We start from the raw sequence: 26,229 nt of genomic DNA, 5'->3' as shown, positions 1-26,229 counted from the left end.
GGTCATTCCCAGCGTCAAGGGTCCATCCGGTCTCGCCATTTCCCATATGTAACCACCAAGGTGCGCAGGTAGAGGCAGATCCAAATGCAACGGTGAGTTCTCGGATCGCTCCGGCGGACTGCAAAAAATGAACAAATAAATATAGGAGCACTTACGTATGACAAGATATCCTCCTGACCCAGCAACAGAACATGGTGAAAATGTTGGTGCAGACAGAGGGAGAGCCTGCGCTGAGCAAGGACCCCAGCCGACTCCAACTGAGGCTCCCTGAGTGCCTCCCTGAGCCCCCGACCTAACGAGCCAGCCTAACCCCTACACCGTCGAATGGAAATGCCCTGTAATGAACCTTTTTAACTCAGCTCAGCTCAGCTGAACCATCAAACCATCGAACCCTCAGGGCATCCATCCGTCCCCCTTTCTACCCTTTTTTCTTCTTCTTTCTTCTTTCTTTTCTTCCACCGCTAAAAGCTCAGGCTAAAAGATCGGAGCTGAAAAAAAGCTACCTCTAGGTAAAGATGTGTAGTCCAGTGAGCCCTTGAATCATACTTACCCAGTTCTCTGGCTCGACTCCTCTACACTAGCTCAGGGTACGTACACTAGGAATGTAATCGTGCAGTGCCGCCGGACTTTCCCAACTTGGGGGTGCGATCCAGTCAGTGGTCGAATAGCCCCTGGGTTACACAGCCTGAACCTGAACCGCTGAACCGCTGAACCGCTGAACCGCTGAACCGAACAGCAGGCGACCCGAACCCCCGAGCCCCGGTCCCGGTGCCTGATGGATGGTATGTACGCCCGTCATAGGTATAGTCTGCTTGGTTTAGGTTGTCCCTGGCGGCGGCGCTGAATGGGTGAGGCTGGAGGCTGGAGGCTGGAGGCTGGCAAGCTGGGTTTATACCTACACTGTATGTATCTAGTATGGGATCTACGCCATATGTCATCCATCTAGTCCATCCATCCATCCATCGGTGAATCAATCACCTGGAGCCAGCCCCTTACGTCAAGGTGCCTTCAGAGAGAGCCGAATTTAGAAAGTCAATCAACACTCATGTCCTTCCTCGAAAAGTCCATCTCCATAATTTTACCAATTGTTATAACCTTTCCATGCCGAGAATCAAGACGACACTGGGGAAGAATTGGCCCACAAGACGAAAGACTGTAGAAACGTATAGGAGACAGCTGTGTCTTCACCCGGGAAGGGTGAGGTCTTGTTAGCGTAGTTTTGTAGTGTAGATCTGCGCTAAACGGTGGAGTTCCAGAAGGTGAAGATCCCGGGGTACATAAAGTTGGTGGCGGCGCGGTGGTGGAGGATCTTGAAGTAATGATGTGGAGCCGATGATGATGCTGTTTGGGTCACGAGGAAACATTTCTGGATAGGTGGTAGAAGGCAGGAGAGTGAAGGGTCATCATAGAATAAGTATGATATCGAAATAATGGTGTATTGTGGGGTGGTTCATTATAGATGTTGTGAATAGCCGGAATACCATCGTCGGCTTAGAGTTGTGATGTCTCTTCCACCACTACAGTACCTCAATGTATATGATCTCCAGTACCACAGCATATGCATGCGTGAATAGGATGTAACGTGGATTCTACCGAAAGAAGCGAAGCGAGTTGAGAGGCGTATAGTACAATACAATGTGAATATTTGTGTTGCGAGCGACAGAAATGGAAGATCGCAGTACGACTCCTGTAGCGCCAGCTGCTGGTCATATTCCTGGCTTTTGGTTGAACAGAATAACAACATCAGGCAAGTTGGGGAAGTTCAGAGAGAGCAACAGTAAAAATGAGTAAAACATGTTTGAATTCATCGATCGACCGAACTCAAACCCATGATGCTATCTTGTCCGTCCTTGACGTCAGGAGTGTTGACAAGTATAAACCTTCAAAAACGCCGTCTCGCCAAAAGCCCGATGAATTCCCAAGAACCCTGAACCCCCCGTGAATAACAAATGATAAGAGAAGTACTCATCGACCAGCGGAATGATTTCGAATCTCCTGGTCCCTTTTCTTTGTTGGACATTTCTCGAATGTGTTCGCGCCGTTCCAAAAATGCCACAAAAAGCCCAGTTGTTCATTCATGATCCCATCAAGGTCATCAACTTCGCATCGCCCGCCCTGTCCTAGGATATACCGTTTTGCGCCAGCTGTGTGACCACAGCAAAAACCAAGAAATAGGACCAAACACTTCCTCGCCCAACAGATATAAAAATGAATTGCCACAAAAATCATGCCAGCTGCCCCCGGACTCCCTCAGTTGTTCCTGTCGGTAGTCCTTTGAGGCCTATAGTTGGGCAGCTCCTGGAACCATCCCTCAACCTCGTCGTATTTGTACGCATGAAATTCGATTCCGTACGGCTTTGGCTCGATAGCGTAGAGCATGCCTAACGGGACATCCAGATCGGCGATGGATTCCCTCGTCAAGTCCATGAAATATGCCATCAAGACACGGCAGACAGAACGGTGTCCAATAATGAGCACGTGGTCGGTGATGCGCTCGATTTCGCGTACCATGTCACGCAACCTACTTATGACCTGTAGGTAACCTTCACCGCCGACACCGGGATAGATGTAGTGAAGCTTGTCCTTAGACCGCTTCTGATACTCCTCGGGATACCTCTGTGCAATCTCCTCGTAGGTCAAACCCTCGAACGTGCCGGCATTGAGCTCGTTTAGCATTTCCCATTGCTTGACGTCGTAGTCATCGTCGGCGTCGAAATACTCGGCAGACTCGATGCTGCGCTTGAGCATCGAAGTCCAGACACAGAAGTTCTTATCGTCCAACTCCTGATACAGCTCAGGATACGGAGGCGTATGATCTCCGGGTGCTGGCGGGAATGTCGACGACGCTATCTTGTTCTTCTGCTCGATAAGCCATTCCTTACGCTTGAAGGTGATGAAGTTGTAGAGCGCTTGGGCGTAGTAATGACCGCGTTCAGTCAGACCCGAATCGCCGCCCAACTTGTGCAGTTGGTTGTCCTGGCTCTGACCATGGCGAGTAATCCATATCTGCCTAGGTGCGAGGTTGAATGTCGTCAGATATGAAGCGATACCGGCCGTCAGGAATCCTCGGAGTCTATGGTGGATAACTTTTCGGCCCACATCGATCATCTTTGGTGTGTTAGCATGAGGCCTGAAACGGCACGTTTATATCAAGAGTAGCCATACCTGAATGTACTGCAAGTCGTTATCTTCTTCCCACTTGCCAAGCGGCTCGTAAGCACTTTCGTATGCTTTAACACGCTCTCGGAAGTCCGCAAGTGACTTATGAGGATCCTTATCCTTGTAGTCAGGACCGGCAAGCTTCAAGCGCATATTCGCCTCGAGGAGCTACATTTTGGTTAGTCTAGGGCTCCATCACAGGCAGCAAGAAGCGCAGAATCTCACATTTTGATCGTGACATATACTTTCAATGAAGAGAATTCCCAGTTTGGGCTCCCTTTGTTGAATATGCTCAACAATAAGTTTTCTCCGATGGACATTGCTGTTGGTGGCATCAAGAATGCCCACGGATCCGCCCTGGTGCAGGAGGTAGTTCAGGAGCTCATCAAGTGTGTCGATAGCGACCTGCTCGCGGAGCTTCGCGGCAGTCTCATTCTTCGGGTCGAAGAACTTTGCTGACTGATCGATTGGATCCTTGGGTACGGAACCATCTTGGTGCTCATTCAAGTCCAAGGTCGTCGGCTCATCCTCCTCCAGCGTGATCTTGGGGGCATCCTTGCCTTTTAGGAGGATAGTGGCTGCTCTCTTGGGTGCGTCGTGGGGATCGTGGCCATCGTGGTCATCCGCCGAAGTCGGAGCAGGCTGATCACCCTTGTGAGTGACGCCAGCGGCGATACGTCGGCGGTTCCCCACATTGAAGATCTTTGTATTGTGTTGCTGCCAGGAGAGGTAGCGCTGAATTTTCTTGGTAATGTAGGATTTTCCTCTTGCTGGGAGGCCAACCATGATGATCACCAACTTGGCGGCAACGTCTCGTTCGGGAATTCTGCCATCAGGAGAAACCCTCGACCGTGTCATGCCCGGAATGTTAAGCGTTGTAGCGTGCGGTCGTATCCTGGGTGTTACGCAACCCGAGTTCTGTCGTATGGGCGGGCTGGGACATATTACAGTTAGCCTTTGGTGAGTCAAGCACGAACCCCACACCTTCACCAACTCTGGTCGTTGGGGTGTGCCACCAGAGCACGCGCAAAGGAAGTGTATGAAGGTCACAAGGAAGATAAATTCAGACATATGCGGGGTGGGTTACACATACATTCGCGGCGATCCAGGAGCTGTCGAGGGGATGCTCTGGCTGTAAGGTGAGTTGTAGGCTATTGGGTTATGCTGACCAGTGAAGCCAATACCACCGACACCACCGTCCAGGTCATTGAGCGATCTCAGCGCATGTGAGAAAGCAACGGCGGGCGCAGGTAGAAGGCTGTCATGGTGTTCCCTTTCATGATCCTCCTGCTGGTTGTTATCTTGTTGTTGTTGTTGTTGTTGTTGTTGTTGTTGTTGTTGTTGTTGTTGTGAGATCGTAGGGGCATTGACAGAGATCGTCGGCGACGAGGGAGTGGTTGCGGCGGAAGCCATGAGTTGACTCTTCATGGCCAGTTTTCGCAGCGACTCCGGGGGCGACGAGGTCCTGCCAAAGTCTTTGTGAGAGGGAAGGTCAGCCGAGTTTCCGGATGCGGGAGTGCAAGAGGGTGCGGAGGTGGAAGCGTTGAGAAGATGAGAAGTAGCCTGGGTCTGCAAGAGAGCCCAAAGTAAATAGCTAGAAGGGTGATGGTGGTGGTGATGTTGGACCGGATAATAACCTTTGCTAGGAAGAGTGCCGGTGGAAGTTGGTCTGTCGGGAAGATGTGTAAATTCGGGCGAGGACGATCGGGACTCGGATTGCGGTGTCATGGACGTCGGGGTATCTGGCGGCGTCGGCGTGGACCACTTGCGAGTGCCCGTGGCTCGTGGAGAAGGCACGGTTGGAGAGTCCATCCAGATGGATCTTTTTTGGAGACGGTGGTGAGTTGGTGAGCTGCGGATTGACGTATTTGGCTTGGGTTACTGCGACCGAGAGGGTCAAACTGCCTGGTTGTGTTGGTGGGTGCGAGGGCGTGCCACTACAGGGCGAAGGAACGCTTGTGTCTTGGTGTGGTTCAATCCAACCTTTTGGGGTTGCTGCTGGGGTCAATGACTAGAACTGGAGCAGGCACTGGAGTCGATGTTGGGGGCGCGATTGTCTTTTTATCCCAGGCCAATCAACTTTTGTTAGAGCGTTAGAAAGGCCGGGGTGGCTGGACTGCCTTTCCCTGGGTATTGTCGTAGATCTGGGTCAATGAGCGAAATCTCTTTTTTAGTACTCAGCAGACCTCCGTCCAATGTCAAGGCCGAGCGGCGGCGATGAGTACCTAGGTTGTGGTGTATTGTGTACTGCTGTAGTTGTTGGTACCTACAAGTATTGATGTTTCCTTGTGGAAAATCCTCGAACTTGGGAGAAAAAGAGTCTCGATCTGAGCACCGGCAGACAAAAATGTTTATATGAGGGCAAAGTTGCCACTAGGATGTCGGGCATAAAAAGCCCGATGAGTGACTAGACGCGACTGGATGATGATAAATGCGGTACTGAACGAGTACCATTTCGAGTTTTGGAGCATGGACAGAGGGACCAGACCTGCTCCCGCGTGGAGAAAGAATTCAAAGGTGGATGAAGTCGTCAAGGGCTCCACTATGCCAGACGAACGGAGACCCTGGAGCCGGCTGGAGGGGTACCGACGTCTGCGGTGGTGCTGCAGGTGGACGTCGTGCGTGGGATGCTTTTCCTGTTAGGGCCAGAGGGGCTTCTTTGGTGCGGCGCTCGCGCGGGTGCTCAGTGTCAGGGATGCGCTAGCAATGGGGTGAGGTGATGACTGGACCCTCCGTCCCATCTCATCAAAGAAAAACCTGAACTTGTTGTATCATCTCACCACAACCATGAACCGCCACACTGTACCCAATGACGACTTGTGTTCGTCCTCGCCAGCAAAGCCAGCGCAGCAGCTCTGCCGGGGGGCTGCGCAACGCCAAGCTCACCTTGAAATTAACGCTGTTCCACGCAACGGACAAATGACGGCTAGAGGGTCGCGGTATACCGCTTCTACTCATCCATAGCAGATATCCTCAAAAGGGGATAGTCACTGCTTATGCGGGCAGTTTTAGCTCCCTTTCAAGTGCATATCAGGTGCATATGCACCATCTGTCCAATAGGATTTGGTGATTATCCAGCTGTGGATCAAGAGCATATCTGCTATGGATGAGATAAAGCGGTAAGTCGATCCAGCTCGGATCGGACCAAGGCTGACTGCTGTAGACACGGAACTGCAATCAGGTCGAGTATGACTGCGCTCTTGTCTGCGACACTGTCAACGGCTTGGCTGCTTGGCTGCTTGGCTATGGCGTTTGCGAGACTGACTGGTCTGGGTGACGGATCGGCTGTCTACCGTAGGAGCCTTTCTTGAGGTACTCGGTGGTGGTAAAAAATTCTGGAAACCGATGATGATGCTGATCTTGAATGTCCTGAAAACTGATACCTCGAGATATTGCCAAGACGGGGACAGTGGGAGTGCAGAGGCGTCTTTTATGCCCTGGTCAGAGACAGCCGTTGCCCTCCTCCTCAAGTCTTGATCCGCTTGAAATGGCCAGTTCTGATTCGATTATGCGGACATCAAAGCCCGTGGGTGACACTTGTGTGCAATGAACAAAAGCAGTCATGGCAACGAGGCGCCATTTGTCACCAAAGGATGAAGTTGCCATTGGTTAGGGAGCTATACAAACAGGGGCCTCACTACACACATAACCCAGCGAAGAACGCAGTCTTTCTCAGACGCCTTGTCGGAATCCGAGTACCCGTTAAGACGGACGATAATACGAATATAAAGAGTTGCGGATTGGTCCTAGCCGCTTTCTGACCGTGGGCGGTGGCTTCATTCTTCTCGGAACATCACCACGCTTTGTCCAGGGTTGGGTCCACTGGGGGACACAGCCCTCGGCCGTGATGGATGTCATCCAATGTTTCCACCACGGCCAACCAAGAACAAGTATATTCCTTACGGTACTTTCCATTCTGGTTGCTTTCCGTCGGTGAGTAACTCCGCAGTTCTCAAGGTGCTTGGGTTCCGGCTTGGTTGAGACCTGGAAAGACAGAAACTCGATGATGGGATCCGGCTGGGCGGTGCCACAAACGGCGAGATTTGGCGGCTCAGCAATGGTGCTCCCCATCTTCGTCCGATGTTTTGTCAAGATCGCCAGGAGGATCATATGGTGTGAACCACATGTGGAAAGGCCTCCTCCGTCTTCGGAGTTCCGGTATGTTGAGTCCGTGCAGAGGGCGTGCGTGCGTGCCACTATGTACGCGCGAGCGTCAAGAGATTTGTAGGTGGATGATGATGGGACGAATATAGTGCCGTTGTACAAGCGCCGCAGTCCAAGGCGTGAATGATGCGAAGTGCAATAGATTACCATATTGCCCGTCATGGGAAATGCGTCAAAGAGGAAATCTAACATCCTTTGTGGTCGCGAATGCCACCCGCTGGATGGCTGAGTGCCCAAGAATTTCTACCTCAATCTGCATCTTGCAGCTGGATTAATTTTGCAGCTTGTCCACTGCTGCCGGCGTTGTGCTCTGGTGCTTGGCCTGTCATCTTGGAGGTCAGACAGTTTTGGAGGCAGGTGAGGATCAAAGATAGGTCCAAGATGGACGGGAATGGTGTAAGCGACTTATAGCGGAGGGTCAGGCGGCCACGGTCGGTGACATCCAGGTAAGATGGACCCCCACAGACCAGCGCCATCGTGCCGCACGACAGCGGAGTGTTCTGGAGTTTAAACATTGGATGACAAGGCGCCACCAAGACTAGTGCCGGTTGTGAGGGTGGTGATGCTACCACATCCGCACAGGGTAAGAAGCTTGGCTAGCTTAGCTTCATCTCAGTTAGGTCATCTTAGACATTCGCTATGCTTGAGAATGATCGACGGGAAGGACGACGGGCGGCACCGCCTGTCTGATTGCCGGAGACGAGATCTTAGATTGAGACCGCTTGGCAGCGCCCGAAGTTGCCAAATGGATTATTATTTGACTTGCCAAGACGGCTTCCTTTGGAGGTAGGATGAAGGCGACCGTTGGGGATTTCAAAGTTGAAGCCTCCGATGGGCAAGTGGGTGTAAGTGAGTGTAAGTGGGCGGGCGAGGACCAGTGAGAATGAGATGTGCCAGGTTCAGATTTTTGGACATCCAAGCGAGGGAAAGAGAAGACGAAGTTGGTTTTAGTCGGTAGAGGTACCTCTTGTGATAATAAAATACTGTCAGCTAGGTAGGTATCATAGAGGTAGCGAGAAAGCGAGGTCAATTCCACACGTAGCTCCCCATCTTATCCTGTCGGCAAAGTGGCAGCAGCCCTAAGAGGTTCTCAGATTGCTCGATGCCGCTGTGTGAGGCAGCCATCTCAGACCCGTCGAAATCGCACGAGCCATCATCGCGGACTTCCAATTTGTCCAGGCCAGACACACCAATACGGGGCGAGGTCTCTTTGTTGGAATTTCACCAAATGTGCATCACGACGTCGCTTACAGGAATGGTGTGCGTTCTGCCCCTGCAGGCATTTCTCACGTTCTTACACTCTATCGCATAATTCCTAAGAATTCTTTGATAAAGTTCATGCCTACACTACTTAACGTCTCTGCTTCACAGGAGACAGGCTTGCTGCTACAGTATCATAAAGGGACCCCGCAGCATGCAGATCGACGACCTGAGATAGTGGGGCCAGCTTCAAAAGTCAATCCATGAATCCAAAACGCTCGACAAGTACCTACAGTACTTCCATTGTAGTATATGTATTGACCAGTGACAGCAATGAATGAGACCCTTTTGGTGCCTGCCGAAGAAGCAGTCGTTTTAAATGGGCCCGGCAATCGCTGGCTGTCGCTGTTCTGGCGGGAGCCCTGGTCCCGGTCTGCGCCAGTGGTGCACTGTAGGTGGAATGTGGACGAAAATCAAATGTTTGCGGGCATCGGCCTCCCGTGACGCGGGGTGGCCCTGACCCTGAGTCCTTGACAGCCAAAAATGTTCGGGGAGTCGCTGTGGTGGGCTGCCCGCTGTCCGCCAAAGTGGGGCATCATTTTTTTGTCAATGGATGCAGTGAGTCCGGTCCCGACCCAGACGGCGACACGACCTACCCGATCACGGGCAACGCGCACGCAAACGGGCAACTAAGCGACGGCAAGCTGGAAGTGCATCTTTGTGCTTTACAACACTGCACTGGCAGTTTGCTTTCCCCAGCTTCCACTTGGTTGACGACAGGAAAACATTGTCTGTTCTTTCCCGTCTCCGGACCCTCCTTTGGTCTTGCTGGCCAGGTACTAGCCACTCTCACCACCATGGTTCCCTTCCTTCTTCCTCAAACGGTCCAGTCTCGCTCATTTGCCATCGATCAAGGTCTCTTCAAGTCTCAGCTTCGCCCGTTTTGCTCGACACTCTCTTCAGCCTAATCCCGAGTACCAGGCTTTTTTGCGACCCCGCGGCCACCATACTACCTCTACACTCCGACCCCGAACGATCTCTACGCCTCGAGCACCGCGATTGACGATTCCGAATTTTGTACGCTCTCGGTTTTCTGTATCCAGCCGACATTATCCAACATCAGAGCTCGCCGGTAGAAGAGCTCTACACACTTTTGCCAAGATGCCCCACGAAGACAAGTCCATGGGAGCAGTCCTTGCTGCACAGGATCCCATTGTCCGGAGCCTCGTGCGCGAGGAAGTCGATCATGGTGTCCTTATTCCCCTCAAAACAACTCTTGAGCTAAGAGACGACCATGTTACGGGGCGGGTGCTGATCACCCGAACGCCCGTCAAGTCGGCGAACCCTACTATCAGGTATGCCCCCTGCTGCAGTCCCTCAAGCCCCCAACACCTTTCCGGGTCACACAAGCTGACGTTTATTGCAAGCCTCTTGCGCGACATGCTACCTGAGGAAATCGTTAAGGGCGTTCCACATCTACGCAGATGCGCCAAGCCAGGCGACCTACCCGCCCATCTCAAAACCCAATTCATGAACGAAACACCCCAGAGCCGACAGATCCACACGGGCAAATCGAACTGGATCTACATCATCCTCGGTCCCGAGTCCCAGCTTTCGCGTGAGGAGCTGGTCCAGGCCCTGAAGACGATCGAGGGCTTGGAAGAAGATATCTTCATCCGCAGTGTTCCTGTTCCCATGGTCGCTCCCACCTCCCAGATTCAAGCGGCCATGTGGTCCCAACACTTCTGGCCTACTCTATACCGCAAGAATAACCCTCTTGGACCGCACCCTGCCATGGTATCCCGAAGCACAGAAGAGATTACAGACGATGCTGCGATATGGATGACACTGGCCCATCAGGTGGCCGAGCAGAGCCAGGCCGCTGGTCACGGAGAACCCATGGGAGCTTGTATCGTGCAGCGTGAGGAAGGCAATAAAGTCACGCTTGTGGCCCTTGCTGCTGACGCCCGTTGGCGCTGCCAGGGGAAGACGGGATGTGTTGGGAATCCTATGGCGCATTCTGTACTTCGTGCCATCAGCATGGTCGCCCAGAAGCTAGTGCGTGCGGAGAACAAGAGGACCGACACGTTCCAAACACCCATCCTCGAGTTCGAGGCCTTCCAGGACAAGCCTCTGCTCGACGACGAGCAAAAGGTCTTTGAGATTGACCATCCCTCTCCCGATGGATATCTCTGTCACGGGCTCGAGATGTACCTTACGCACGAGCCTTGCGTGATGTGCTCCATGGCCATCCTTCACTCGCGCATGGGCAAAGTCGTCTTTCGTCATCGTATGCCGTTGACGGGCGGGCTCTGCGCTGAGAACCGTGGCAGCGATCACCCATCGCTTAATGGGGCGGATGGTGGTCGGGGCCTTGGGCTGTTTTGGCGCCGAGAACTCAACTGGAGTTTAGTGGCCTGGGAGTGGGAGTCCAACGGCTGTCTCAAGCCGCTGCCGGTTGACCAGATGATTCATGCTTGATGGGTGTTGTGAAGGGAGGAGTGGCTGGCAAGTATTATAGGAAATTTTCATAATCTCGCGGGGTACGCTTTGGTATGCACTTTTTTGGGTTTGCGGAAACAGAAGGCAGAGGAATTAGGTAGTCCTCTCTGTCCTATCTGTCGGATTTGACATGATTGAAAAAGCATTTTTGAGCAAAGAAAAGGGTCGGAAAATGGGGAGCAAAGGGTTACGGCGTTTATCACAGGTTTCATCCCCCATCGCCCTTTTAAGTTAAGCATCAGTTGCATGGTAGCGAGAGCCCGCAAGCAGGCGTTGCGAAAGAACGAAATTATTGGACTGGCCGTTCAGGTCTAATCATGTAGAGATATTGCCTGCTCGGATATTGCATGAATGGTTTTCCTAACGTTAGACAATGGAAAGAGTCAGCTCGGCGTCATTGCTTATATATCGAGGGGAGAATCAACTGCTCTTCTTTGTTAAGAGTATGCTTAGCTGGTGCATATTCCGCCTTTTGTATGTTTCCCCGGGATAAACACATATTTTGTTGTTTGCTTGTAGGTAGCATAGCTATTCTTATATTCGATGTGCACGCACTCCCCTGTCCTGACTCGATGTGCATTTCTTCAAACCTTGTGGCCCATGTCCATGTTGCGAATGGGCCGAAGCGTCATCAGGGTCGAAGAACCAGTGTGCCGGAAAACCACGAATTTTGAAAATCCAGAGACCTCGAGTTGTGACCTCAATGCCACTTTTCAGAACCAGGTCGCGCGCCCTCGCTATCCCAGTGCTTTCGACCAACTGCAAGACGACGCTCTGTCGATCATCCCACTGAGTGACGGCCAAATCAGATTTGAGACGAACCGGATTGAAGGTTTTGCCGAAGGTATGTGACCTTTTCATGGGAGAAAAGCAGGGCCCGTCCCGCTAATGATCTAGCCTCACGGATCTCACCGGATTCTCTTATCTCTTGCCTGTGCTCCTTCAACCTTCACCTCCTGTGTTTCTTCCCCTCACCAGAGGAAAGGCCGTAGCTGACAGTTTCAAGAAATTGTCTGCGAGGGCATCTCAACAAGATACTGCCTGCTGCTTCAGTTTATCAATCTTCACATTACTTTTATTTTTGCTGAGTGCATCCGCTCCAAGACCCCTCGCCATCCGTGTCACGGACCTCACCGTCGACAACACCGCCAATCCCAGACTGCGAAGAAGCCGAGAGCACATCCATCTGAACAGCTGGATAGTTGGTAGGCTTCTGGGAGTGACACTTTTCTTGTCCACAAACTGGCAAACACTCCCGTTCCCATGATCTGCTTGGTCAAGACTGCCTTCACTCAACTCGTCTTCTACTCGATGGCTCAATAACACATGCTTTACCCTGCCGTGCAAATATCAAGCCCGGTTGACGTTTAGATGTTGAAATATCATTTACACATCGTTGTAGAACTCACGCGACAATAACATCTGGTCCACAAAGGACCCCATCAAGATACCGAAACAAGCTTTACGATTTGCGATCGTCGTCTTGGCTTGAACTTGGCTTTGGTGCGACCAGAGTCTTGGAAGACCGGTCTTCAAGATGCCCACCTTAGCCATCACTAACTTCAACATTGTGTTAAGCGTCCTAGGAGGATGGATCTCGCTTTTTGGGCTGGTCTCATACCTCTGCAAGGAGAGCTACTACATGTCTGAAGCCTGTAAGTACATCTACAACACTTCGATGTCCAAACCTCCAACCATTTTCACTAACATTCTCTCTCGAACTGTAGTCATCTCCTTATTGGTAGGCGTGGCTTTCTCCCCACGCGCCGCCAACTTTATACGTCCTCTCGTTTACGCCGACCATGACCCCCTCGCCTTGATGGAAATCACCCTCGCCTTCTCCCGGCTCGTCCTTGGCGTGCAGCTTGTCCTCGCTGGCGTCCAACTTCCTAGCAGATATCTGAAACAACAATGGCGCCCTCTCACCATGCTACTCGGCCCCATCATGTTCATGATGTGGATCACCACCAGCCTACTCGTCTGGGCTCTCGTACCCAGCTTCGGCCCCGACGGCATGGGCTTCCTAAAGGCATTGGTTATCGGCTCGTGCGTGACACCCACGGATCCGGTTCTCTCCAACGTCATCGTCAAGGGCCGATTTGCCGATCACAACGTACCCAAGAAGCTGCAGCGGATCATTGTCGCCGAGTCGGGCGCCAACGATGGACTCGGCTACCCCTTCCTCTTCTTCGCCTTGTATCTGATCAAGTACATCGGGCATGACTACCCAGGTGACGGCGCCGGTGGGGGCAGAGCGATGGCGCTTTGGTTCTACGAGACGTGGGTGTACACCATCATTCTCTCCATCGTCTACGGCACCGCGGTCGGTTGGATCGCGAAAGAACTGCTCCACTGGGCCGAGGAGCGCAAGTTTGTCGACCGCGAGAGCTTTTTGGTGTTTGCCATCTCGCTGGCGCTCTTCATCACGGGCACATGCGGCATGATCGGTAGCGACGATGTGCTCGCGTGCTTCATCGCGGGGAACGTGTTCACCTGGGACGACTGGTTCCGACTGGAGACGCTCGACGACTCGCTGCAGCCCACCATCGACATGCTGCTCAACGTCACCATCTTCATGTGGTACGGGGCCGTGTGCCCCTGGGAGATGTTTCTACGCAACGGGGTCGGTATTCAAATCTACCGGCTCATCGTGCTCGGGATCCTGGTTTTGTTATTGAGGCGCTTGCCGTGGGTGTTCATCGCGCACAAGATCCCTTGGGGTCGCAAGGTGATCCCCCAGATCGAGGGCGCGAAGCAGGCCATCTTCGTGGGCTTCTTCGGCCCCGTGGGTGTCTCGGCTATCTTTTATCTGTACATCACGCTCGAGTTCTTGAGGGGCATGGAAGGCCCTGACGGGGAACCGCGCGAGGACGTCAAGGGCTTGGCGGAGACGGTCACGGTGGTGGTCTGGTTCATTGCCATCTGCAGCATCGTCGTCCACGGTCTTAGCATCCCCGTGGGAAAACTTGGTTTCCATCTCCCTCGCACACTCTCCAAGGGTCTCAAGAGCGGCAACGCTTCACCCTCGCGGTCGGTTCTTCCGGACTCTAGACGCTCTAGCGGCGGACCGTTGCCGTCATTTAACATTGGCAGCCGGGTCAACACCTTGATCTCTGGCATGAGGCACCGGCGATCCCAGGACGAGCCCGATTCGGAGAGACATGGTGAAGCCGACGACAGCAATCAGCGAGAAATTCCGTTGAACCGTCCCGTCTACAGAATCGGCGGAACCATTATTCGCAATCCACCTGCCTCTGAAGCTGGTGCTGCTGAATCAGAGGCACAGGGTGCACCTCAAGCTGCCAACTCGAGCAGTTCGACTCTAGATAGCGAAACGCGGGGAAGAGGTGTCTCGACCACGCCGGCGGCTCGCGAGGCAGCGGCTTCCAAGTCTCATAGCCGAGCGCCGGGGCGGTCGATTCGGTTCCCGGATGACGATAGCCATGATGTCGGGAGCGCGCCAACGCTTGTTGGTGGGAGCACAGCTGATATCAAGCAATAGGTGTGCTGAGCTGGCCGAATCATGTTGTCGGTATGTTGCGAGACTTGATGTTAGCTAAGGGGGGTTGAAGAGGACATTGTAGGGGAGACGTTGAAGGGGAGAAGTTGGAAGTGGAAAAAAATAGCTGAAGGAGGAAAGAGATGGAGGCGGGTCGGGTATCGGATATGACGCGAAGTTTTGGATTTAGGAGGTAGAAATTTTACTTTGAGGGATGCAAGGGGAAGTAGACGGGGTGGAGTGCAGATCGGTAGATGGGGATAATCTGGATGACCATCGATTTCAGAGGATGGTCAATACCAAGCGGAAAGAGAAAAGACCTTTAGCAGCCGGACGTAGAAATAAACGCAGATGCCAGAGTATCATCCTCTTCAAGCTCCCAACTCGTTGATTCTAAATGCCACGATTTTGTCCCAACCACAACCAAGGCCTTCCTCTCACCAAACAGCCCCCCGCTCACGACCTCCGATCCCCACGACTGCCGGCTACGCAAACCCGCAACCTCCGTCAATGCCTCCGTCAACCGATCGGCACAACACCCGCTCCGCCCCACTCCACTTTACCGGGCCGGTTCCGATGGGCCGGGGCCATCTTTGGCTCGGGTCAATTCCGACTCCGCAGCTCCGCAGATGGCCCGGATTGCTTTAGCCGATCACTGTTCGGCTAGCCCTAGTGTCTACACAGTAGTGTGGTGACAATATGGTGTCATTTTTTTCTTTCATGTAGCAGATGTAGTTAGCGTCCGGTACCGCGGAGGAAACTAGCGGCGTTAAGATGGGGTGAGTGAGGGATATCGCGCCTCTGTTTCTTCCGCGTGGAATGGTTGTTCTGGACTTTCCGAATTCCGAACGCTTCCTTGTTCTAGATGCGTAGAGATCTGGAGATTGGAGATAGGGCATGCAAGATTATCGAGCGTAGGCAGAAATGGGTATAACGGCATATTGTATGATGTATGTCAAGTTAAGGGTGTGAAAAATGTGACGGGTCAGCGTGGTCGGCGTGGTTAGGTACTGCTGCAGTTATTTTGGAATTTGGACGCAGGCGAGTGAGGCGGCGGCGCCCGCTATGGGATCCAAACGGACAAACATCCCCATCCGCGCTGTGACTCAAGAGGTCGAGAATGAATCTTGCTAGCTCGAGATGCCGTGCGGATTTTCGTGAGATCTGTTGTTCCTTCCTCTTTCTCTTTTCACTCTCTTGCATTACTTGGCGGTGCAGTCAAGCTGGACGACGGTGCTGAGATGTTTAACTCACAGACTTCGCTGCCCAACAACCAATATTGTCTCCACCAGGAAAGGAGACGACGAGTTTTTCTTGGACCTGTGAGATGCTTGAGGTGAGCCTCACTTGTGCGAATTGTGGACTTGGTGAGGAGAGGTGAGATGCAGAGCACGAGCCACATGCTGCAGAGTCGTCCATCGAGACTGCTTCAGCCACGGGGAGCACTATCGAGCGTTTACTTGGCGCTCCCTTCTTTCCTGGGTTTTATATACGACTGTAAACGATGATCAGCAGACATGGAGAGCTGTCAGCCTATATAGGCCTCACATTATGAACAACTATTGTGGCCAATATTCAATATCGTCGTCAGTGTCCCGGAGGATTTTGAAGATGCACGCTGCCACCGTCCTGTCACTGATAGTGGAGAAGCTTTGGATGGATCCATAGAAATCACTTGTCCGTGCGACGAGTACGGACAAGAATTCTTGTGTTGCACCGGCTAACCACTTCGCAGCTTCATTTTGTCATTTCTTCCATAGGAAAAATACTGAGAGGAAAAGGAGGAGATAAAGTGCCGTGCAACATGGATGCAGTACAACCTAGTACTACCTGTACATAGACGCCAAAGATAAGGCAGAGTATGCAAACTGATGTGATGAACTCCTACCGGTACATGTAGGGTCTACGTATGCTGTAGATATCTGCGTGTTACGATATGTGCACAATTGGCCCCTTTGCTAACAGTCATCCTGCACAGTTCAGTGAGATGGAGTTAGTGCCGCAACACCCACAAACATTATCCCCACTGCCCAACGTCAGCCCTTTCTACTTTTTGCTTTGAGATAGCGCCCCCTCCCCTGGAACTCCACTCTTTTTCGCTTCATGTTCGTTGCGCCAGTTCATCGGGCTTCGTCGACCTCCCGCTTCCAGCCCACCATTTTGGCACTTCCACTTTCGAGTTCGTCCCCTCTTCTTCCCAACCAGCCAACCCATCATTGGATGTGATCCCCGACCCGAGCCCGTCACCTATTGCAGGCCAGTCACGGTCCCGGTCCATGCCCTTCTCCAAATCCATTCGCAACCATTCAGACTCTGGTTTATAGTTCCTCTGACAGCATTTGCCTCTCTCCCGCTCCCACCAGAAACTGGAAACTGAACACCAAAACCGCCTCTACCAACCCGACACACCCACCTCTTCATAAACAGAGATAGCCGGCAATTGCGCGCCCCTTGCATTTCGCGTTACCTCAAATATCTCTCGTCGCAACAACGAGTCCCGATTACCGAATAATCCGTCGTCCTTTTTTTGTCGCTCGTCCCGTCGCCGATTGCGCTCCTTTACCCGTCCAACATCTTTCTTCCAGCTTGCTCTTCCCGCTTCGCTCGCCAGCTGCTGCTTGCGACATCTGCACCGTCAATTGGCCGCCCGCTTCTCATTTTCGCTTACCGCCTTTCGACCTTGATTTGCTGTCTGCGAAACACATCGCTACTTGCGCCAGCCCATCAATTCGACACTGCATCATCCAGCTCAAGTCTTCGATTTCTCCTTTATATACTTGCTGCGATCGTCATCTCGTCGGGGGACACATTGACTTGTTGCACTCCCGCGACCCACTCCCGCGATTCTGCCCTGCGCCGCAAGAAAGCAGATGGCAACGGGCTGCTACGAGACCCGCCACTACTAGGAAACCGAGCGTCAACAACGTCAACACCACGTGTTAACAAAAGTCATCTCATCTTCGACCGACGCGGAGGAATTTCATCTGGAACAAAGCCGATCAACGACGGGTGCCGGGAACAGCCACGCCGGTTGGCTTCCGCAAGCTGTTCCACTATAGCACATCATCGACAACGTTCGCTCATCATCGCAATCGAGAGTCATGCCAAGCTTTAATAACAACAGGTCGGGGGAGAGCGACTTTACAGAGTTCCTAAACGTCGATGGATATCAGCCCTGGTCGAACCAAGAAGCTCCCGATGGCGCCCTTGCTGGGACCGATTTCAACATGAACCAGGCGTGCATCTTCGATTCCGACGACATGAGTCCCGCTGCCAGTCTTTACGGCGCATCACAGTTCACGGAAGCCTCACACTTTACGGCCGAAAACACCCCGTTCGATCTCGACCAGCAACTAGAGGAAAATTATCAAGAGGGCTACCGATCACCGCAGATGCAGTTCGCTTCGCCAGATGTTCAGACGAGTCCAGAGTCCGCACCCGCCACATCAAGAAATTCCATGTCTTCATCATCGACGTCGATGGACAGTCTCACTATTGACCCTTCCGATATTAAGCCGACCGAAGTTACACCAGCACATACCAACGAATTCATGGCCAGTCCGTACGACAACAGTCCCAGCCCAGTTGCTTCAATGCGAGATGCATTATCGCCACAAAACTCGCGCAATCCACAGCCTTTGATGCAATACGTAGCGCCTGAACAGGCTCAGAGGGTGAGTGATTCTGTGCTTTGACTTGTTGTCCAGAAATATCTAATTGCGTGTGTTTTTTGCAGCATTACTCCATGGTTCAGCCCGATGCTATGGTAACGGACGAACCTCAAGAACAAGCCTCGGGGTTAAACATGGCGACTGCACAACACATGTCGCAGGTTATTCCGGGGCAGGTTGCTAACCTACCGATGCATGGCATACCCCAGTTCATGGTACCGGGCTCGCACTGGCCGGCATTTACCTATAGTATTCCGCATATGCCGCCCGATGGTCGTGGCATCTCCTTCATGCCGCACGGGATGCCCATGAATATTCCTCAGATGCCTAGCGGCTTTGGCGGTCCTCCCTATCATCTGGATGTCTTACTGATGGACAGGATGCGGAAGAAAGACGGGGCTGCAAACGCCAACGGAGAGGTCGAAATCCCCAAAATGAGAGTTGAGACGCAAGCAAAGTACAGACTCGCTCTCTTTCCTCTTCCTCACGGAGTTAAGAAGCTTCATCTTCCAACGCAATATATCAGCAAGGTCAAGCAGATGGCTCGACCTCTCCCACCACCATCGCCTGAGAGACTGGAGTTGCACGCCGTCGTTGTTTGCACGAGCGCGATGGAGAATCCCGATCTGAAGAAGAAGGCTCTAATGCGTGCCCGCTTGGGTGCGCGACGTCAAGTCAAGGGGGAACTGAGGCCGGATACCGAAGATGAGCTGCCGGGTCATGATGGTGGCGAAATTCGAATTTGTCAAAAGTGTATCAGGCGTGAATCGAAGCGAGCTGGGCGGAAGAAGGTAAAAAATGTGGAGGAAGATGAATATTGGCGATCCTTCGAATCGGACAGGATCATCGTGTTCAACGCTGCCGAGATTCAGGAATGGCATGAGCCAAAGCCTGAAGAAGTCAACGCCTACCACGTGGAATTCTATATCAGAATAGCGTGTTATGGCCGGCATCACAACGACAAGAAGAAGGGTTTCCAGGTCATTTTCACCATTGTCGACCATGAGGGTAACTACATTTCCCAACAGCTTTCGTCCCCGATAGTCATTACCGATGATCACAAGACGCGGGACTCTCCACAAGTGGACGACGAGTTTCTTCCGGATCAACCGCAGAATGGCACTGTCAACCCTCCTGCGTCAAACGGACGACCCACCCCTCCTCCTTCTCACGATATTCAACCACTCAAGCGCAAACAGCCTACTGCTGTGCCTCCGGTTGCCGTTACTACGCCTAACCAAGAGATCTCTCAGCCCCCATCACCAATCAGACCGATCACCACTTCGAGCAAAAAGAGAAGAGTCGGCAATCTTACCATGACACCAGTGGAACTGATCGCCCCAATGCCCCCACAGCAAGTGTCCAACGCGGCGGCGGCGGCGGCGGCTAAACCAGCATCATCAGCCTCGGCAGCCTTTGTCCCGCCAGTTCAGAGGCACTTTTCCCGGCCTTCGGACGCTAGCCAACAACAGTTCAACCCACCGCCCCTCGCTACTGGCGCAGCTACGATGTCGTACACCGGCGGATCGCCGCCCTCAACTGATAATAACGATCAGGCAATGTTCACCTTGCCTGGCAACCAAGGTCTCAGCTTTTTCGCCAATCCCACAACAGGAAACCCGAGTCGCGCTCAGAGCCCAAGCCATTGGCAGAACACCAATGGTGGTAATTTGCTGAGCCCACTCATGCGGTCAGCAGTGGGCAGCCCATTCGCGACGGCACCGGCACCAGCTCCCGCACCAGTTGCTAATCCAATGCCTGCTGCGGAGGCTCCAGTTCCTGTCAAGCTATTTAAGGTAATCCCGCATCAAGGATCAGTGGATGGCGGTTTTGAAGTTACAGTGCTGGGTGGCGGCTTTTCCCAAGGCATTGTTGTTATGTTTGGCGGACGACAGGCCACGACAACGACGTACTGGGGAGCGGAATCCTTGGTGTGTCTGGTACCCCCTAGCGACACACCTGGTAAGGTTCAGGTTACCTTCAAGAATCACCAGGTACGCGGACAACCGGTGTACTTCGAATATATCGATACGAGATCCGACGAACTGGCCAAGTCGGCGCTTGCCTGCTTGGCCCAGAAGATGGGCAAAGATGTTAATTCGTTCGCTAACGATCTCATTCAAAATTTCAACAACGAGAGTTCTGGTTCTTCCACCGGCGCTCCTACATACAACCACGGACACTTCGAGAACTACCTTCTCAACGTCATTGAGGCGATTGATCTGGACGATACTCCGAACAGCAAACCGAAATGGAATCTTGCTAGCGGTGCCACGAGAAAGACCATGTTACATTTGGCTTGCTCTCTTGGCCTTCGCCGGTTCACCGCAGGCCTCTTGGCTAGGGGCGCGAACCCCGATAGCCGGGACAACGGCGGTTATACTCCTCTCCACATGGCTGCTCTTAATGGACATGCTGAGATTGTACGACTTTTGGTTGCTCATGGTGCTGACCACACGCTCCGCACGTTATCTGGCTTCACGGCTGCAGACGTGGCCAAGACGCCAGAGGTTGCCCAGCGTCTTGCCACTAACCGACTACACAGCAGGTCCCGTAGTCTCGGATCATTGCCTAGCCGGGCTACCAGTACCAGCAGCTTCACGTCACTCCAGCAGACGGCGGCAGCCATGTCGACTTTGACCCTCGAGAGGCCGGTCAGCGAGTCTACAGAGCCGGAAGATTCTTCGGAGTTTACATCAGATATGGAAGACTCATCAGAGGACAGCGAGTCGACCGATGGTGACGATGAACCCGTTCTCGAAATGCGCCGTAGCAGTATCGCATCGCCACCAAGAACCGATGAGAATGTTGCTGAGCCGCAACGACCATTTGCTGATGGGCTTGGTCCTGCTGCTGCTGTCAACGCCATCATGGCTCAAATACAACAGTTGCAACACACCGCAATGCTTCACCTCCAGAACTTCCCTCAGAACTTCCCTCAGCTACCGTTCATGCTGCCTCCTGTAGTACACTACATGCCAGCGTTGCCTGGTTACCAGACAGCCCAACGTCTTGCGGCCACTGTCGTCCCAGGAATTACCGCACCAAGGCCAGAACCAAACACCACGCAAGCGACGCCCCCGCCGCCTGCCTCAAAAGAATCTGCAGGCTGGTTCAACAGTCTAATGAGCAATAACAATAGCTCGGTTCCTCCGCCCTCTTATGATGAGAGCTGTGGCAAGGGTCAGAGCGGGTCCCCAGATGAGAAGCAGGCGTCAATTGCGATGGCCGCGGCCGAAGCTGCAGCAGATGAGAAATGTGCTTCCCTGTTCGATCAAGCCGGCAGCAGCAGCATGACAGTAGAGACAACGACGACCACGGCAGTCGGGGTGGAGGTCAGCGTGGAGACGGAGATTAATGAGGAGGTGATAAAGACGTCGCCCGAGCTGCCCGTCATGCTTGAAATTGGTCGCAAGAACGCCATCACCAAGGAGCAGCAGGAGAACCTACGCCGGGCGCATTCCGTGAAGAAGAAGGAGCTGAGTAGGGATAGGAACCTCTATCTCATCTGGATCCCTCTTCTTCTCGTCACACTCTTCGCCACGATCTTCAACGAACACCATTCTATCTGGAACTTTTTGCAGATGGCTCTGGAGTACGTGTTTGGTGGTACACAGCGGCTGGAGAATCAGTTGATCACACAGCCACAGCCATTTCCCGAGCTAGTACAGGAGCCAATGGGGGTATAGAAGAAGAGGTTTTGTTCAACCATGAGTTGAAGTGTCTTTGGCTTCGGTTTTGTTTTCATTTCTGTTCAAACTCGACGGGGGACCCTTTTTCCGTCTTCTTAAGTTTGATAGACTTCTGTTCAGCATTCATTATGGCTAAATACCCTTCTCTCCCCTGCGTGGACTGGTATCATGCTTCCGACTTGAACTTCTTACATGTAAATCGCAATACACACTCGGATGAAAGAGGGTCTGGGATAAACAGTGGTGGGAACGGAAGAAATGATTTGAACGGGAGAGAAGGAGAGAAGGACAGAAGTATGATATGTTATAACAGCTTCAAGGGACTAATGACTTGTTTGAGGATCCTTTTGTTTCAAGACTATGTTATTTTTCCCCCATCTAGTAGAGGAGTTATGAAGATAAGAACGGTTCAAACTTTTTTTTTCCATTCAATCGTTGGCCTGGCCTCCTGGGGAATGAGGGCGGAATGTATTGAGATGGGTTATGTCAAACTGGCTTTGTCGATGACATGATTCCGATGGCCCTTTGACAGCTATCTCATCTGGACTTCTAGGCAAATGGAAGGCATACTGATAACGAGGCATGAGAACTATGAATAAAGGATGGTACCACTTACTTCCATGAAGCACTTTGATACTTGCTCGATCAGCTACCCCGGCAAGCAGTGGATGTCCCGATACTGAGTTTTCTCCCAAGTTTAAAGCGAAAGCGATGAACTCTCTCGTTAGTTTCTTCTCTTGTCAGGGAAATGCCAACGTATCCAATCAATATGAGGTTGAAAGGCTGTTATCGTCCTTTCTGCTTGATAAATGAAGCTCAATAACACATCATATCTGATTCTCACCAATTCTTAAACTTGTCCAACTTCTGATCCAATGTTGTTGTATGACACCTAGGTACCTACCTACCTATCAAGGCTCTGTGCCGATGTGTGGTCGTGCCATAGCATGAATAAATAATCAATCCAGCTAAGGCATATCACTTCATTCGCTCTCTGGGTGTACTCTCTCTCGTCCGGCCTTTCACAACATGATGTTTATGCCCACACTACCTTTGAATATGTGGTTAAAACTTGAAGTTGAGGAGGGACGGGAAGCTGCGCACACACACACGCGCGCGCACACAATACACATGCACAGCCCAATACCGATCCTGATCTTGAATCCTGATTAAATCCCCTCAATATATGTACCTATCGTTCCTCAAACACGCCGGTGTAACTTCCATTGCGTAATTTGCTTGGTGGTGGTACCCGTCCGTCGTCCACAACTTATTGCGGGCCGCTCGCAGAGATTCGCTGCTTGCCCGCACGTAAGGCAGAGAGAGGGAGGAACGGGCTAGGAAACTCGGGAAAGGGGAGATGGCTCTAAAAGGAAGGACGACGAGGAGGAAGAACAAAGAAGATCAAGATGATGATCATACCACGCGATAAATATGGCTTGAAGGCATGGCCAAGCCCCCCCTTTAATACAAGCAAAATTGAGCCCTCTCAAAGTTTCATCTTCAACAAACACACCAGTTCCCCTTCCTGAATGCGCCCAAGGGACCGTGCAAGGGAAGGTGAGCATGTAAGCAAACACCGATACCCAGGCCCGCCTTTTGTGACGTTTGACAAACACCCAACCCAATTTACCAGATTTGAATTTTCCACACCGTCGATCAGGAACACAAGCAGGCACACAAGCACACAAGCAAGGGCATTCTTTTTGTGGTTGCTGTCATACATACTCTGCGCTGCTGGTGCAATCTCATAATGTCTACACTATACAGTATATAGATTGACTGCCCCTAACCAACTAGTGAGTGAGGAAAATAATGCGTAGAACTACATTATGTGTAATTTTGTGCAATGATAGCCGATTGTAGACACTCGAGGCGGGACGGGGGTGCGGGAATCTGGAACACCTGGAAGATTACATCTCATGACTTTTTGTCTTCATGGCTGGGTTTGGTTGTGACATTTCGTGGGGAAAGAGGAGATTGGATACTGTAAATGTCTTGAAAACAAACGTGGAGTCGCGAGATGTGAGTTTGATTTATTGAATCATTGGCCTGATACCGCACTATCTTTGCGCTGCCAATTTTAGCATCAAGGCCGTTAGCAAAATAGCTTGGAGGTAGCTACACAATAGGGTTCTCCGGTTCGTCCCATTTCACGCATCTGAAGCTGAAGGTCGGTGGCTCGTAGCCTCGTTCACGCAGGCAGTTCGTCCGGTATTGCGAGCCCACCCTCTCCATGTGTCGGAGGCAGGAACAAAAACTGAAGATCCAAGCAGATGTGATCTCCACCTCCGGGGAGGAAAGCGCAAAAAATTGGCAAGGAATCCCCATTGCATCCTGATACTTGGGAAAGAACAAGCGCGCGCTGCGGGGTCGATGACCTGGATTTTTTTTTCTTTTCGTGTTTCAAATGCAAGCGGCTGCCCGAAGCCATGCATGCTTATCGATTGGCAACGGGGAAAGAATGGGCAAGCGCCATGGGCCGCCGTGCCTGAACTTTTTCTCGCTGCATTGCCCACTGCCCTTTCAGTTCCTTCCATGGCCTCAGGTCACAATCGCCATAGTCCAGACGGAGGAGAAAGAGCAATGTGATCCTACGTGAGGCTTTTCGTAATCAGAATTCAATATTTCTTGATCCTGCCTTGGAACTTCTCGAAGACAAGGGGCCGAAAAAGACAAGCATTTTTCTCGCTCAGAGACCCCATTGCCGAGCTTTTCGCACCAGGATTCTTGCTGTTTCTCAACTTGAATGTTTCCATCGCCCCGTGACAGCGGATCGCAATTTCGCTTTTACAGCCTGGCTGGGGGACCGCCCTCCGGGCTCTGACAAGTTCAGGTCCACCATGTCCAGAATTTGCCGGAGGTATGCCGAGATAGGGAAGGCGCCGGGAGTTGCTACACGTGGGAGAAGTGTCGCAACTCGCAAAAGCCAGGGCAAAGTTGAAGTTGCAACGAAGGAGGGGAATGACGAATCGTTGAATCGGAAATGTCTCTTGATGGCAAGCCCAGATTCCATATTGTTGCCGATCCTTCAAGCAGGAAGAAAACCAAGGCAAAAGCCGTGCATGGCTTGGACGGGATGTGAGGACAGAGTTATTCTTTTTTGGTTGGATTCTCAGCCTCTGTTCAAGCCCGTGTCCGGACTCCGGGTTGGCATCCGACAGGAGGCATGGGTCATTTCGTAAAATGTCGCAGGTGTCTGGAGCCCTCTCTCCATACAAGTTGTTACAAACGCGCGCGGGGAGGGAGCGAGCGGTCGTTCGAGTCGTTTTTCCGGAAGCGAAGCTGTCAAAAGTTGAAAGACGGGATGATCGCCGTCAGGCTTTGTCCTTTCCACGGCATCTTGGGTGCGCTGCCATGGCCTTTATGAGTGGGATATTGGCAAGGCACAGCAGCAAACACTTTAAATATATGAGGTGAACAATTTCCATTCCTTTGCCTGGCTGTTTGCGTGTTTGTTGGACTGTTGGTGATTGTGGACTCGGCACCACTTGCCCAAGCCGCCCGATACCCGACTCCCCGCCGTACCACCCAGACCTGACTGCCAGACCCAGAATTTGTTCCTGCAGAGGTGTGGATTTCTGCCCTGATTTTATGGCTGACCAACATCAGCGCTGATTCCGTACCTGCATATCCGGGCTGAGTGTCATTGGTGCGTGCCTCGTGATGGTGGGCTACGCCGACAGCTGAGAGGCCGATCCATCTTTTTCGGCCCCGCTTGGCAGTGGTTGGCTCCGAGTGCCACAACACCACAGCAACCTTCGTCGCTTTTTGTCTGCTGAAAAAAGAAATCGAGGGCGGCGCAACTTGATGGATACCTTCTCCCTCGCCTCTTCGATTATTTGTTCACTGCCACGCGTCCATCGGACTAATGTTTCCAACCCGGGTAGCTGAAGCGACTCGGTCGTGGACTGGTGATGGGGGACATCGTTTCTTTGTCATCCGATGTTCAACCTGACACATGCGAGTGTACCTTATTGAAACATCAGACAGCTCGTGCCGCCCTGCGGCCTGTGGTCTGCACGCCTGATGTCCCGTTCTTTGTTTGTTTGAAGGACAAAGCCCACGCGGAGCGTAATCAAAGGCATACAATTTAACTTTTTTAAGATATGGCCCAGAGATTCGAGAGACAAACGCGCCTTGAAGCAGTGTGAATTCCGAGTATCACGAAGCCAGAGCATGCCGAGGGAAGGATCCAAGTACCTGGCGGCGCTCCTTCCAGGTCGCCCGCGACCGACGATTCCGGATCTCGACCGCTCGCTTGTTATCTGACTGCTTGCAAATTTGTTTCGAGATATGTGTGTCTGTGGTCTGGGCGAGATCCCATTCGTGGGCGGGCGGC

General features: G+C 52.3%; 4 protein-coding genes across 4 annotated transcripts; 3 read left to right on the top strand and 1 right to left on the bottom strand.

Annotated features, from left to right (window-relative positions):
* Window positions 1–1,637: 1,637 nt before the first annotated feature.
* Window positions 1,638–4,971, bottom strand: SMAC4_02421 (uncharacterized protein; the record flags this gene model as incomplete). The annotated part of the gene is made up of 4 exons (XM_003350702.2): window positions 1,638–3,108; window positions 3,166–3,327; window positions 3,385–4,093; window positions 4,253–4,971. 4 exons carry the CDS (start codon window positions 4,969–4,971, stop codon window positions 2,251–2,253), a joined length of 2,448 nt encoding a protein of 815 aa, XP_003350750.2. The 3' UTR covers window positions 1,638–2,250.
* Window positions 4,972–9,056: 4,085 nt separating this feature from the next.
* On the top strand, window positions 9,057–11,915 carry SMAC4_02420 (uncharacterized protein). The gene is made up of 2 exons (XM_003350701.2): window positions 9,057–9,878; window positions 9,951–11,915. Exons 1-2 carry the CDS (start codon window positions 9,685–9,687, stop codon window positions 11,002–11,004), a joined length of 1,248 nt encoding a protein of 415 aa, XP_003350749.1. The 5' UTR covers window positions 9,057–9,684; the 3' UTR covers window positions 11,005–11,915.
* Window positions 11,916–12,000: 85 nt separating this feature from the next.
* On the top strand, window positions 12,001–14,565 carry SMAC4_02419 (uncharacterized protein). Its single transcript, XM_003350700.2, has 2 exons — window positions 12,001–12,680; window positions 12,753–14,565. Exons 1-2 carry the CDS (start codon window positions 12,563–12,565, stop codon window positions 14,525–14,527), a joined length of 1,893 nt encoding a protein of 630 aa, XP_003350748.1. The 5' UTR covers window positions 12,001–12,562; the 3' UTR covers window positions 14,528–14,565.
* Window positions 14,566–17,010: 2,445 nt separating this feature from the next.
* Window positions 17,011–22,689, top strand: SMAC4_02418 (uncharacterized protein). Its single transcript, XM_003350699.2, has 3 exons — window positions 17,011–17,954; window positions 18,012–18,198; window positions 18,261–22,689. The coding sequence occupies exons 1-3, from the start codon at window positions 17,626–17,628 to the stop codon at window positions 21,882–21,884; spliced, it is 4,140 nt and encodes a 1,379-aa protein (XP_003350747.1). The 5' UTR covers window positions 17,011–17,625; the 3' UTR covers window positions 21,885–22,689.
* Window positions 22,690–26,229: the final 3,540 nt, after the last annotated feature.

This window comes from Sordaria macrospora, chromosome 5, assembly GCF_033870435.1.
Source record: "Sordaria macrospora chromosome 5, complete sequence".
Taxonomy (NCBI): Eukaryota; Fungi; Ascomycota; class Sordariomycetes; order Sordariales; family Sordariaceae; genus Sordaria; species Sordaria macrospora.
Note: the sequence above shows the minus strand (reverse complement) of the source record. Positions and strands in the feature narration are given on the sequence as shown.